The sequence below is a fragment of the Cheilinus undulatus genome, linkage group 23 (assembly GCF_018320785.1).
Source record: "Cheilinus undulatus linkage group 23, ASM1832078v1, whole genome shotgun sequence".
In the NCBI taxonomy this organism is placed as follows: Eukaryota; Metazoa; Chordata; class Actinopteri; order Labriformes; family Labridae; genus Cheilinus; species Cheilinus undulatus.
Genome location: NC_054887.1, coordinates 18,116,714 through 18,132,050, shown reverse-complemented (window position 1 = coordinate 18,132,050; position 15,337 = coordinate 18,116,714). Strand labels below are relative to the sequence as shown.

General features: G+C 38.6%; 1 protein-coding gene across 1 annotated transcript; it reads left to right on the top strand.

Annotated features, from left to right (window-relative positions):
• The first annotated feature begins 5,538 nt into the window (after nt 1-5,538).
• On the top strand, nt 5,539-15,318 carry mest. Its single transcript, XM_041780591.1, has 12 exons — nt 5,539-5,640; nt 6,021-6,208; nt 8,524-8,603; nt 8,709-8,786; nt 8,867-9,003; nt 9,078-9,136; nt 9,401-9,441; nt 10,072-10,142; nt 10,229-10,330; nt 10,410-10,486; nt 12,538-12,601; nt 14,795-15,318. Exons 2-12 carry the CDS (start codon nt 6,055-6,057, stop codon nt 14,910-14,912), a joined length of 981 nt encoding a protein of 326 aa, XP_041636525.1. The 5' UTR covers nt 5,539-5,640; nt 6,021-6,054; the 3' UTR covers nt 14,913-15,318.
• Nucleotides 15,319-15,337: the final 19 nt, after the last annotated feature.

Sequence of the window (15,337 nt, the reverse complement as noted above, 5' to 3'; positions counted from 1 at the left end):
TCTCATGAGTGGGCATGGCTTCAGCTCATTCTACTGACACGCCCACACCATCCTAGCAGATTTTACTTCCTCATTTTTCAGGATTTTGAAGCTTAATTTTATAAACTTAGAGATGTTTTTCATGACTGAAATTTGGTCTGGTGGTTCATAAAACAGTAACCTGCCATACCACAAACTGAAATACAGATTTTTTTAATCACTTTACAGGGACTTTAAGTTCTACTTCTTAGCATCTCCATGGTGTGCATCGATAAACTGTCATGTGACACAGATGCATGCTTCTTTTGTTATTTAATGATGGCTACCAAACAGCTGTCAGATGCACAGCAGCCACTGTTTGGCGGTGGTGCTCCATTCTAATCTGAAAATTATAGATGTTTGTTTTTATTATTAAAATAATTGGCTATCAGATATTCATTTGGATTTCTTTCATTATGTGCTCTATTTGAAACAGGCTGATTGACATGAAAATTGATGTTGCTTCCAGCTGATTATTGCACGGTCTGGCTAAAGTGTTTTGCCAAAATCATCACAAACACTCAAGAAACTTTAGAGTTAACAGCTTTTTTAATCTTGCCCTTAGTTGTGAGCTGTCCTATTACTTTACAATAAGAAGTTGATGTTGACTAAACATGAATGTGCCTTGGCTACAATAACATTCTAGCTAGCGCCACCTGCAGGATACTTTTAGGTAACTATTGCTCTCCAGCTTGAAGCACTGTTCTCATCATTCTAACAGCGTTTCTCTTTGGGATGCTTGTTAAATATGGACCCTAGCTGTCATTTGTATAAAAATTTGGATGCGTTTTAAGTTTTTTAAGTCCCCTGCCAATGTACAATAATGACATTTGTTTACTCAGGCATAGAAAAGTATTTAATTTAAAAGGAATCTATAGAGGGAGGACCTTTTAACTACAGACTTTGTGTATTTAGATAGTAAAACATTGTCCTGGTTTAAACAAAAAAAACGACAAAAAAACAAGTGAATTATTTTCTTATTTCATCCAAAGCACGCCTTAGGAATTAATTTGACTCCTCTGATTTCTGATTTGTCGACATTTTAAGAATCAAGAGCAGAGGGGAGAAAAACAATTATTTTGTCTTCTGTCAGACTCCTTTCATCATGAATAACTGTTGCTGCATTTGATTTGTTTGTAAGATATTTTTGACACCTGATGTACTGGAAACGCTAAAGAATTGGACATGTGCATTTTTCAAGAATAAAGACTAGGCATACACTGGTATCTATCTGCACAGGGTACTTTATTTCATAGCGTTCCTCGGGGGAAAGAGAATTTTGATACAAATCCTGATAAAGAAAATGTACCTTTGTATTTTTATGACGATACTGATGATACCTTTCATCACACTAAACCGATTTTGGATGATTTGACACCAATCACGTTCTATGGGGGAGGGTTTTTGGCCACTAAAAATGTGTGTTGTTCTGGAATCTTCATCTCAGGGTGCAAATGGTGTGAGAGAGAACAAGGCCTCTTTTTGAGTTTGTACATTTCCACTCTTAATTCAGCATTTGGGATGGTGCTTGTCAATTCACACAGGAGGACTCGGGCAGCAGGCTGCAGATTCTTCCTGCAGCCTTCTGGCCGCACATGGGGAAAAATCAAGAGGGGATGTTCAATTATGGCATTCTCTTAGGGAAAAAGTTTCTGTTTTCCTTGTTTTACAGATGACAAAATAGCAGCTAGGATCGAGTACAAAGTGAGAAATTGAAGAGACGAGCGGAATCCACGTGAAGAGATGTTCTGTAGCTTCTTCCTGTAATGGGAATGAATGTTTTTCCATCTGTTTTATGGATTATTATTTTTTTATCTTTTAACATTTGGAAATAAAAGTACTTTATGTCTGTTTATCTTGAGCATTTTAAATGGATATCGTGATTGGATTTACATTTGAAACTTGTCGAGTAATGTGTATGGTTTTTAAAAATAAAAAATGTATTTAGCCTAACTGCAGGGCCATGTTCTTCATTTGCTGGGCAGAAAGAATTAAGACCCTAGAGAGAGGTAGACTCTTTTCAGAAGACTTTTTGTGACATGCACATAAAAACTAATTGTAAGTGAATTTTCAAGTAACAGATAGTCAGATTAAGCTAGAAATGCCTGTTAATATCTATCTTTGTGCCATGTTTTAAAATTTTCATATGACTACAAAATTTTAAATGTCAGCCATGATCTCCTCTGACTACATCCTGTAATCAGTGATCTGGGAAACAAAAAACATGCCAGCAAGGAATGTATTTAGGCATGTAGAATTGGTATAGACCAGTGATCATCAGCTGGCACCCTGGCAAACTTCCCAACCAGCACCCAAAAGACTATTAAATACAGAAAACATTTGGTAGTCAGGGTACCTTTGTCTTTATATCCCTGTGGCTATTTAATCACTCCCGAAAAACAAAAAATATTGTACTGTTAAACCATTTTTACAGGAATCTACTGGCTCTCCATCATTAGTATATATGATGCATGATAAACACATACTCAGTCAAGTCCTGATTAAATCTGCAGGGTTCTTTGTCAACTTTCCACTTTAGGCTCCTGAAAAGTGCAATTTTCTTTGTCTGAGATTCAAAATAAAAGACTTACACGTGTCTTACCAGTCACAGTGGTGTCAAACCCACCAATTGACAACATGGCAACCTTAGAAATATGGCACTAAAATATCTCATTTTATTTCCTTGTGGCTGGTTGCAGAATAGGCGGGAGGGCCTGATCTCATTGTTAAAGGGATAGTTCATTATTTTTGAAGTTGAGTCATATGAGGTATATAGCTGTAGAGGTGGCATTAGTCTCCAGTGATTTCAGTGAGCACTGCTCCTTTAAGAATGACTTGCTGGCCAGGAAGCTAGGCTATACAGCGTAACAGATGGGTACAGTTTCTACATGGAATTTAGTGAGTTTTTGGTAAAAAAAAAATTGGCAACAAAACAATGTTGGCTCAAACATACAGAAGAGTAGGGCCACTGAAAAAAAAAATTGAGACACTTTTTTTTTACTCGTGAAAAAAAGTTGGAATTCTGAGATTAAAGTCCAAATTCTGAGAAAAAAAGTCAATTTTCACAAGTTAAAAAAAGCGTGTAATTTTTTTTTTCAGTGGCCCCAATCCTTTTCCGTACAAACGTACCCACTATCAAAACATGTTGAACTGTTTTGTTTTATACATAGAATGATACAATGCAAGATCACGTAACTAGTAGCATTGCATTGCAATATAGTGACAAAAACACAGAGGCTTTCTGGGTAAAAAACAAAATGCTTCAAAGGTTTTCAGTAGTGTGTACGATTTTAACCAACATTTTCTACCAGGAAATTGCTAAATTCTGCAGGGAAGCTGTAACATCTGTTACACTGAATAACCTAGCTTCCTGGCTGGTACAACCAGCAAGTCCTTCTTAACCCCTTAAAGCCTGTTGTATCATATTTGATACATACTTTTATGATATCTCTATCTAATCAATATGATCATAAATTACTAAAAAAAATACCCTCCTGAGTACAATCTGAAAAATGGCAAAAAAAAAAGCCCTCAAGTGGATTATCAGTTAACTAAAACACCTAATTTATCAAATGAGATACAAAAAGTATATATGTTAAATTTTATGGAAATTTAGATTGTTTTGGATTTCAGTAGAAAGTGAAATAAACATTTCAGTTCCAAAAAATTAGAATTTTCTGGCTATAATTTGTGTTTTGAGGCTTTAAGGGGTTAAAGGAGAAATGCTTACTGAAATCACTGGAGATTGTGCCACTTCTATAACTACATACAGTACCTCATATGACTCAACTTACGAAAAATGCTGAAATATCCCTTTAATGCCTTAAACAAATACTAAAACAAAGTCTTCAAAGTCACCTTCCTTCCCCATTCTCACGCTCAGTTTGAACTTGACCATGTCTACTTGCTTCAATGCATTGGTTGCTGCCATGTTATTAGCTGAAAATGTGTTAATAAGCAGTTGAGCAGGTATACCTAATAAAGTGGTCGTGTTTTAGTTTTTCAGTTACAGCACTGACTAGAGAAGGCAAATGAAATCCTGTCAGGCCGAAAAGGGGAAACTTGACCATCAGGTTGGCAATGTGCAGTTCACAAAGAGCCTTTTGTTACAGCCTCTGTGCAGAGGTCAGGCAAGTAAAGCAAAAAAGCTGTGGTAGACATCTATAAAATTAAGAATATATATACAGTCATGTGCACAAGTTTTAGGCATATAGGGTGCTAAGGCTTCATCACAAGGCCCACTGTGCCAGAACCAGGGAATTGAGAGGGTGGGGTGGTGGCCAGAGTCAAGCTGGCACGTGTGTTGCACAGCAGCCGAGGTCGAGCTTTATAGCATTTCTGGTCCTTTTTACCCCTGGTGAAACATCTGGAGACCTGTCCTACAAAAGCAAGCAAGACCACGAGGAAGAAGACTAATCATTCTCTGTTATTATGATTTATACCTGAATCTGCTGAAGTAGGGCAGTGTCAGAGCATGCCACTTATAATGCCAAGATTCAAGGAAATATGCTTGACTGATCAAAACAGAGCAGGATAAAATATTTTGTGAAAAAAACAACACTTGCACATCTACAGGGCAATATTAGCAAAGTGCTGTGGCCCTGAAGATCAGCTGTGAAATATACTGGCTGCTGTGAAAGATTTCACCTGCTGCAAAGGATATTTCTACAAACCCCTTAAGAGACATGATCTAAAAGAACTAAAAATGTAAGTTTCAGGTGTGCATGCAAAAACTTTCTCATGCTCACTGGAAACTTTTGCACACAGGAAGGGATTTTGTGCTCACAAGATAATTTCTGGAGAGCACAAGCAAGTTTATTGGGAGCAAAACTATCTCATGCACACCAGAAAATTTCTTGTGTGTAAAAGGGTCTCATGACCCCGAGAAAGTTTTGCGTGTGCACCAGAAACAATATTTTCTGCCAGTGTCCCTTTAGAAACGTCATACAGTTCACCTGCTGCAAACATTTTGTTTCATGGTCTATGAAACATTTTTGAAGCAGCTGAAATGTTTTGCATTTGTCCTTTATGGCCGACTGAGCTAAGTTCAGACTGACCACAGGGGTCCCCAAAATTAATGCAGACTGTTTTATCTTACCTGGCTGAAGTACCCCATCAGCTCATAAAAAACCTGATTAACCATCTACTTTCAATCAAACACAATTCTTGAAGATTGTGTTTTTAATACTTTAGGGTAAAAATATTTTAAATGTATTTTTATTTCATTTAAACTATTTACAATATATTGTTTATGTCAGTACATTTGGATTCATTACACATCCAAGCCAGCAGAGAGCAGTGGGTTTCACTTCTGCGGCCCCCTTAAACAAAGCTTGTATACTAACAAGATGAATCACTCTACCTTGTTTTTATTCTTCGGTGACAACGGCGTGTGGCAAGACGGCGCTTGGAACTCCCGATGTGTAAAAATGTCTACCAGAATTTCTACTCATGTTTGTTTAAAACAGTCAAATTCAACGGAGATCTGTAAACCGAGAAAATATATCAGAGTGAGACGTCTTCGCTTTCATTCTTCTCTGGACACTGTCGCTCTTTTCCGCCCTGCAGGAATGTAAAGGTACACCGGGCGAAGGTCTGTTAGTGACAGGTCGCTGCATTTCTGTAAGTACTATTGTACTAAAATATTAGGTTGAATGAAAATAATACAGTATTATGAATATAGTTAGCAATTAGCGTCGTGTTTAGCTGTCCTAGTCTGGACGTCGTTGCATTTTCCCATTGATATCAGTCATATTAGCTAACTACTGCAACGTTTTGCTAACTTGTTGTAACGTGTTATGATTAGCGGTCTTCTCAGCTGTTTATTAATGACAGAGCAAACACAGGTGTACACATGTAGTTTATAACAGACTGTTTAGAAATGTGTAACTGTAATCAGTGTAGGCGGGGAGGCACAGTTAGCCTCAGCCCTGCCTCTGAACTCACCTCCATGCATGTAAGATCTCACCTGTCATTGACGGGGATTGTTGCTCTGATCTCAGTCAGGAATGAGACTCCCACACCGCTGAGCTGAAAATGAAAGAGTGGTGGATCCATGTGGGTCTGATCTGCGTCCCGTTGGTAGCTGTGTACCTGAACATCCCGCCCCCTCAGCTGTCACCTGCCCTGCAGAAGTGGCACAGTGCCGGGGAGGTCTTCCAGTTCAGGGGCAGGGAGATCTTCTACAGAGGTCAGAGGGGGGTCTTTAAGGTGTCTCCATCCATTTTCCATGTTACATTACATCCATGTGCTGACAGACTAAGGCATAAGTGCCCATTTCGTGGCTTTTCGCCTTTAATCCTACATTATTAACTATATCTACACTCACCAATCACTTCATGAGGTTCACCTGTACAACAGCAGATAAACTTAAGACGACCTGCTGAAGGCTAAACTCATGTTAGTGGTGCCAGAAAGGGTTGAAAGGCTGCTCTGAGTATTTCCCAAATTGCAGACATGCTGGGATATTCATGCGCAACCATCTCGAGCAGGGTTGGGCAACTTTGTTTACTCAAAGGGCCACAAAAATATTGTCTCACTGCCAGGGAACCAAATATTTACAAATACTCTCGCTTTAACAATCAGAATAACCTAAAATTTGACACAAAGAACAAATGTATAGCTTAAATCACACATTATTAAAGAAAAAAGTCTATTTTTCACTTAAATACAAACAGTAGTACCTAATTTAATCAGCTGAACACAGAACTTAATCCAACTTGAACTGCTTTTGCATGCATTAAACATAATACTGGTTGTTTTAGTATATTTTGCATGCATATCTACATTTTTTTCTGAATTAATGATGCATAGAAAAGATCTTTACAGCTAGTTGTACCTCTGATTTCTGGCAAAGAATCTGACATTTATGAATAATCAAAGATTATTATACAAACATTTCTATTTGTCATGTTTTCGTGGCAGATATTGTCATGCTTTCTATGTTTACAACTTCTTGGTATTTGAAATTGACTTGTGAGCTACACTGATTGAGAAACAGGGCTGTGTGCGGCCAAAAGTTGCCCACCACTGATCTTCATGTTTTACAGAGAAAAGTCAAAAAAATAGAAAGAACCCAGTGATCGGCAATTATCCAGGTCAAATTCCTTGTTAATAGCAGAGGAGAATGACCAGGCTGGTTTAGAAAGGCAACGATAACTCAAATGACCACATTGCAACTAAGGCATGCAGAGTATCTCTGAGTGCACAACACGTTAAACCTCAGTGAATCTGGATTTCTGTTGCAACATTTAAACTTAGGGTCAGAATTTGGTGTAAACATGAAAGCATCCCAGAAAATTAACAACCATGCCTCCCCTAAAAGTCACTTAACTCGATATTCTTCCTCATTCTGATGATGGGCGTGAACTTCAGCACAACATTTTGACTAAGTCTGCATGTCTGTATATCTTGGCTACTTCCATGTGATTGGCTGATAACAACTTGCCGTTAAAAAGCAGAACATGCATGCCTAGTGAAGTCTTTGGTGAGTGTGTATGGCACCTTTATAATAAGCTTACAGACAGAAGTGGAAAGTAGTAGTAACATTTGATCAAATTACTCTAGTTTAGTATCTTTCATGTGTATTTGGACTTTTAAAATACGTTTTTTGTACTCAAAGTCCATGTAAAGTGATGACCAAATCTTTATTTTAGGTTTGTTGTAGGAAAAGCCACTTTGTTTTGAACCACCAGGCCAAATTTCAGTCATGAAAACATCTCTAAGCTTATAAAATTAAGCTTCAAAATCATGAAAAACAAAGCCGTAATGTCTGCTAAAAGTTATCAAGACTGGTGATACCACGGGCTCATATATTTTCACTGCTCAAACAAAACCAAGCCAGGAAGGAGGTGAACGACCTTCTAACAGTCTAAATCAAAAATTCGGTCACACATAGATCTCAGTATTTTCACATGTTAACATCAACCTTATTCCAACATATCTCGTGTGTTACGACGCAAAGGAATGAACATTAAAAGACAAATCTTGGCAGACATTTAAAGACATAAAGCAGTACAATGAAATAAATAATAAAAGAACAAAAGGTATAAACTGGTGAAAAGATTATTAAAAAGAAGAATGTTACATGATCTTTCTCTGCAGATGGAGTTGTCTTGAAGTTTAAGCATTCAAGAGCCCATTTAATTCTGAGCACTTAAAAAATTCTTGCCAATGCAGGTCTGAAATTACTAATATAAAAAAAAATTTAGTAGAATTAAAGGCATGACAGCTGCTAAATAGAGCCAGTCTTTTCTAATATGCAACTATTTAATAGTCAAGATATTTACTATGTGACAAATAAAGAAAAACATATATCATCAGTTATTTGCCACATTTATTATTGATTTACTGAAAAATACCAAGAGGGATAAATGTGACTATTTAAAATATTATATCAAACATTTTTTTTTACGTCACCATACGTCCTTGTCCACCATATTTCCGTCAACATCACCTCCAGTTATAATATTCTCTTATAATGTATGTCTTTTCTTTTCCACCCAGATTCTTATGGTGCTTTGGGAACGTCCGATGTCGTCGTTCTGCTCCATGGCTTTCCCACATCCAGTTATGACTGGAATAAGGTATCCACTGCACGTGCTCAGTAATGATTAAATAAATGATGTAAAAGTTTATTTTAGGGAGCTGCTATTCTGTGAAAACTAACTTTGTCTCTTTTTCCAACACAGATCTGGGAACCACTCGCTCAGCGCTTCCATCGAGTCGTCGCACTCGACTTTCTTGGTTTTGGCTTCAGCGATAAGCCAGTAAGTATGATCTTACATTATCACTTTTTCTCTTATTTTTCTGTACGACTCTCATTCTCTAATGCCCCTGTTTGTCTCAGCGACCTCACAGGTACTCCATCTTTGAGCAGGCCAGCGTGGTGGAGGCTCTGGTGGCTCACCTTGATCTGATCAACCAGCGGGTGAATGTCATTTCCCATGACTATGGAGACACGGTGGCCCTGGAGCTGCTCTACAGGTAGGTGGGATTTGTTCTGCCTGTGAGGAGTTTTGAAAGTTGAGAAAAATCAGCACCTTCTCTGTGTCTCTCAGGAGCCACCAAAACCGCTCGGGACACCTCAACTTTAACAGTCTGTGTCTATCCAATGGAGGTACGAATCACTGTCATCTTTTTTATTGTCTCCAATGTGGGAAAAGAGGGAAATTTATTATTATTATGGCTTTTATAACACTTTAAACTGGTTGTGTCTGATCTGTTCAGGCTGTTGAAGAGACAAAACAAGTTATTTTAACATTGCATCTCATATTTTGGGTTTATAATGCTATTGAGTACTCTAGGGTGTTAATCATGTGTTCTTAACTTTACCCATATCTGATTGTTCTGCTCTGGTATTCAAAACTTTTGTGTCCAACAGGATTATTCCCAGAAACACATCATCCACGGCTGCTGCAGATAGTAAGTTACTATCTGTTTTGGGGCTTTTGCCTTAATTCTAATAGGAAAGGATAGAGCTGAAAAACAGGGAGAGGGATAGGGAATGAGGGGAAGGAGCCAGAGGCTGGATTTGAACCCAGGCTGCCTGCCTCAAGGACAACAGCCTCTGTATGTGGGATGCGTGGACATAATCAGTTTCTTTCTTATTGTTGAATCATGAACACTGACCTTAACTGAGTCAAGTTAGGCCTGCAGGTCTTTAGATGTTGCTTTGGGTTCTTTGGTGACCTCTTGAATGAGTTGTTGATGCACTCTTGGCGTAATTTTGGTAGTCTGACCACCCTTGGGAAGATATACCATTGTTCATAGTTTTCTCCATTTGAGGATAATGGCTCGCACCTTGGTTTGCTAAGTCCCACATCCTTAGAAGTTGCTTTGTAACCCTTTCCAGGCTGATAGATGTTTTCCTAGTGTGACAAATATGTAAAAAAAAGAAATTAGGCAGGGGGAAATACTTTTTTACATCACTGTATAGGAGTTACCATAAATAAATTTCCATATAGCCAGGCTTTATATGTCTGGCTAATGTGAGGATTCTTAAATTCTTGTTTTCTTTTTGCCTCTCAAATTTCTCCATTTTTTCTCCCACAGCTTCTGAAGGACTCCAGTTTCCTGGCTCCAGTTCTGACTCGTCTGACCAACTTTATCATCTTCCAAAAAGGGTAAAAATAGCAGTTTGTAACAAACTGTACCAGCTTGTTAATACATCAACATCCTTTTCATTGTCAGTGCTTATTTTCTCTGTTAGGATTGGAGACGTTTTCGGTCCGTACACTCAGCCCACAGACGCTGAGTTCTGGGACATGTGGACCGGTTTACGCTACAATGATGGAAACTTAGTCTTGGACAGGTGTGTGGGTTTGTTTTGTGTTTGATTCACATTGATGTTGTGTATCTTTGCTCTGGTTTTATTTCTTTCTCCCTCTTAGTATCCTGCAGTACATCAACCAGAGATTAAAACACAGAGACCGATGGGTGGGAGCACTCACCTCCACCGACGTCCCATGTGAGTTCATAGCTGCATCAGACATCTTGATGTTTGTGTGTAAATAAATCACAGGTTGGAGTTTTTTTTGTCTAGTCCCAACACTTTCTTGAGGAGCATTTACCCAGCAGCCCCAGGCAGAGGGTCTACCATGCTAAGCTGCTTAGCCTGTGAGGAGAGGCCTCATAGTCCATCTGTGATTCAGAGCTCGGGGGGAGTGGGGGTAGGGATGTGTATGTGCTACTGACACACCTCATAAGTAATATAGCCAGACGGCCTCAGACAGACAACGTCTGATTTACTCTGTCATTGAGGAAAGAACTGAAGGATTTAACAGATGGGACTGCATGACCAAAGTAGCTTTAATCATCAAATATTACCATGCCAATAAGGATGAATCTTTACAGTCAACCTTTGATTTTTGATATTTTCACCATATTCACAATATCTTTTCTCTTAGTTTTATTTTCTCATTTTAATATAGAAAATAGTAGAAGTTGAATTTTTAATAAATCTGATTCCTATTTCAATTCTCCGACTATGAAAAGTGAGAAATGATTTCTTAAATATAGCTAGTTGCTTTTAAGAAACATTTCTTGTGGAAAACTGTGATACAGATATCCTACAAAAGACCTTTTGATTTTATTTTCTTTTTAAAAAGCACAGGTTTTCAAAATCTTAACATTTCAAGTATGACATTTTTTTTCTTATAAGGGCAGGAAACAAAACAAAGTTTCAAATTGTTACTTCAGAGCTAGAAAAAACCTAGAAATTTCTCTCTCAAAATCCACAACATATCACACTTTGTGTTGGTCCATTATTACTGCTGATGTACGGAAAGATACAACTGTTTCATCTAATCGAAGGAGTCTAGTGCCACCCATTGGGGGTCAGATAGGTGGGCGCGGTATCTGAAAGGGTGCCAAAAAAGTATGACGATATGGACCATTGCTTTGGTACGTTTCCCCACTTGTGACAGTGGAAGCACAAATAAGTGCATACTGAACCCAACAAGGCAACTTTGTAGAAACACAGATTTAGACTAGTGGTTCTCAATTGGTGGCTCAGGACCCAAATGTGGGCCACAGAGCTGTTTTCAGTAGGTCGTGAATATGGGCCTGAAAAAATCTTGGCAGAAAGTCTGTGATGTATGGAGGCCCTCAGCGATGTAAGGATGTGCCACAATCCGGGGTTGGGGGGCAGAATCAAGCTCAACATATGTAGATACACACGTGTCGCTCGGCAGCCAAGGTCAAAGGTCTGTCTGTTTCTGGTGATACACTCGGAGACCACTGTCAGTTTTCAGGCTCTCTTGACATCCACAGCTCGACCTGGACAGTAGCCTAGGCTGTGCTTACACACCACATCCACCCCTTACTCCACCTTAAAGGTGCAGACATTGTTATTTTTGTCAACAGATTACTGGTAATATGCAAAGACATCCAGAGCAATAGCAGGGTTGTGTCAGTCCTCCTTCTCTGTCCTCAGGCAGCTTATTCGTCATATTTATGCCTTACTTCAGCCTCATTTTTTGGACCAATCATGCTTTAAACTCTTGCACAGTACTGTACATCCATACTGTTTATATTATTTTACTCAATTTAAAACCCGCTGTTAATACCAAGTCAGTTTTGGTTGTGTCCTCCAAGAGCTTCTGTAATAATATGCTTTTTTAAACATGGTTGTTTGTTTGCTACTTAAAATCTTAGATCCAAACTGCAGCTTTTTTCATCAAATAGATTTTAACATTTTTTTGAATAAATGTAGTGGTGGGTCCTGATGCTGAACCAGTTGTAGACCTCTGAGTTAGAATTTAACTCTCTGACACTTCCTGTTAGTAGTATACCTATTTTACTGTATGTATTCTGCATTGATGCTTTGAACGTTGCATATATTTGAACTTTCTCTCTAGGACATGCATCACTTATTCTTCTCATCACCCAAACCACGTTGTCTAAGATCTTCCTATTCAACAACAAACTTTTGCATCCTTCCTCCTTACTTCTACCCTTCAGTGTTCCTCCCTCCATTTCTCCCTCTTTGACCCTCTCTCCTCCCTGCTTGTCTTTCAGTGCACATGATCTACGGACCCCTGGACCCCGTCAACCCTCACCCCCAGTTCATCCGTCTTTACCAGTGAGTGCCCCCGCCTCTAATTCCCGTTCAGATTATCTCAAACACGCCCACCTTTTTTACTAAAGCTTTGCTTAGCTCACCCATCGATTCCATTGCATTTGCAGCGCAATTATTTAGTTTTATCTTCTGTAATACTGTGATTAAGGGCCTCTGGAGTCTAAATGTTTTATTTTTGATGATTTAATTTTTAGACTTTAGAGAGAATAAGGCAGCATAAATATCTTTCACAGCTGTTTTATGAATTGCACACATATTAAAGTGACTTGTGTTAGATTTGCACATGGTTTGTTTATAAAAAGACATGCTTGCTAGTAACTAAAATGCATGTGCAATTCATATAACAGGTGTGCAGAATACAGCTTAAACATGCATGCAAATGACTTAACCATGCATGTTAAACAAACCAAATGCTAATTATTACAAAGGCACATATAAATGCAAAAGCAATACTTTTGCAGGAAATGATCTGTTATGTTTGCAGTAGCTTTCAGCTGTCATGTTTGTGGGACATGTATCACATTAAAAGCAGCTGATTTGTTTTATGCACCGATGTATGTTTAACATTGGTGCCTGTCAAAATCCAGTTTACAGATTTTAAGGTAAAAAGTCACTGATTTTTATTGTTATAAATTGGGAAAATCTGAGCACTTTTCCCCCCTCAGTTACCTTCAATTATTGCTCTCTGTGATATCGATACCTTGTAGCTTAAATCTGTGTGAATGAGTTGATGGTGTGGGGGTTAAAGCAGAGGTTATCAACCTTAAGGTCATGGATTCAAGTCCTGCTTCAGGTGTTGTGAGCATTAAACAAATTGATCTTTTTCTTTCCTTCCTTTGTGTCTCATGATACCTCCCACCATCTCTCCAACTGTTGCCAGACATGTTGCCTGAGTTCAGTTCCACTCAAAACTGGCTCCACCAGGCATTTTTTTCATTCATGTATTTACCACACCAGGAAAAGGGGATTTCATGTCTCTCTGAGCCACAGGTACTAAACCTAGCCTTGAAGCGGCAACCTCACGCATGTCTTTTAGCTCCGCTATTGTTTTTCCTAGCCAGTAGAGCTTCTGATTGTTCTCATGAATGCAGCGAGAAGCCTGCAGGAGAATGTAGTAGAAAATATTTCCATGCTGAGAAAGAAGCAGGAACCTTTACGGGGCAGTAACCTTGACATTTCCACTCGACCACAGAAAAAACGCAAAGACAAGGCACACTCCTCTTGCTGTGATTGTGACGGATTTAGTTAAGTGTTGATACATGTGCTCTCTTCTCTTAGCTTGTGAAAAGCCTGGACCAGCTTCTGACCTAACTACAAAGCCTGTAAAAGTTGATACCAAATGAGATTTGAACCCACACCCTTTGTATTGAAGTTGCTCTGACAGTGCTGCTAGACCACAGCAGGTGTCACTGGATCCGTCTGTTTGCATCATATTTCCAACAAGATTCAGTCCATTTGTTTTGTTTACATGGAAAGAATGCAGCTTTATTTTTAGTGAAAAGGAAGCTGCAATCCCTCCTCAAAGGCCTTATTCTGAATTTTTTTTTAAGTTTAAGTTTGGATTTGAACCATCACCCTTTATTAGAGAAATCCTTATATCGCTGCTAGCAGTCAAAATAATAGTTGCTTTAGATTTTGTTATCTTTTTGTAACTTCTTAAAATTTAAAGAATGTTACATTAATTTGAATAAAAATTCTGCTGCAGTCCAACTTTGTGGACTTTATTAAGACTAAAAACAAAACATTAACATCACGTATTAAGGGCTGAGATATGACATTGGTGTTTCCCAAATACAGCTTCAGAGAAAATGTTTTTTTATTTCACTGTCTAGATGGACACTTTGAAGTTTCCTTCCACTCCCTGCCCATGGTGGTATCATTATTGTTATAATCTATAGGCAAACTGCTGCAACAAAGCCTCTTATTTAACTTAAACATGATCTTGCAGATGTATCCTGTGAGTTCTCAGTTGGTCCAGCCTTCAGACCCTCCATCAACTCCTTTACAACATCCTGTTTCCAAAACCCAGCACATCAGCATGAACAACCCCCTTTGTCATCTCATGATTATTAGATAAATAAATCCAGATCACGACCTATTTACTCGTCACAGCAAAATTGAGTGAAATAAAATCTATGGATGCATGTCCGATCTACAATCATTAAATTGATCTTGAATGTGATCTTGTCACTGCAGACAGCTCGTCCAGAGGTCGACGATCACCGTCCTGGACGAACACATCAGCCACTACCCTCAGCTGGAAGATCCCACCGGCTTCCTAAACGCGTATTTTAACTTCATCCACTCTTTCTGAGGAGACGGTAGACGGCAGCACGTGTTTTAAGGATTTCAGGAGCTGTTTGGATCACTTGAGAGTGATAAATGACCTTTTTCTGATGATTGTAAGAGGGGGAAGCTGCATCAGTTTGAGGTTTAATCAGAAGCTAATTAACCAGCATTAACAGCTAAAATGTCAATGGCTGACATTTGAAGGCATCAAATACGAGCTAGGAACAGGATTAATTGAACATAATGCAACTAACGAAGTGATCTGAAGGTGGCAGTGTTAATTTATGAGCCCTCAGAGGAAGCATGATTCCTAAATGTTGTTTGAACTTCATGTAGGAGCGTGATGATTCCCTCCATATTCTGTTGAGTCCTACAATCAGCTGCTCTCTGAATGACTTTGATATGATTTTCTACATTTTTCTTGATGTCAATGAAAAACTAAATGTCAAC

What these genes read in the sequence shown, in the direction of transcription:
- mest (XM_041780591.1), top strand. Translation starts at nt 6,055, where the DNA reads ATGAAAGAGTGGTGGATCCATGTGGGTCTGATCTGCGTCCCGTTGGTA. An exon ending in GGAAACTTAGTCTTGGACAG is followed by an intron (nt 10,331 to 10,409) that starts GTGTGTGGGTTT and finishes TCTCCCTCTTAG; the next exon opens with TATCCTGCAGTACATCAACC. An exon ending in CACCTCCACCGACGTCCCAT is followed by an intron (nt 10,487 to 12,537) that starts GTGAGTTCATAG and finishes CTTGTCTTTCAG; the next exon opens with TGCACATGATCTACGGACCC.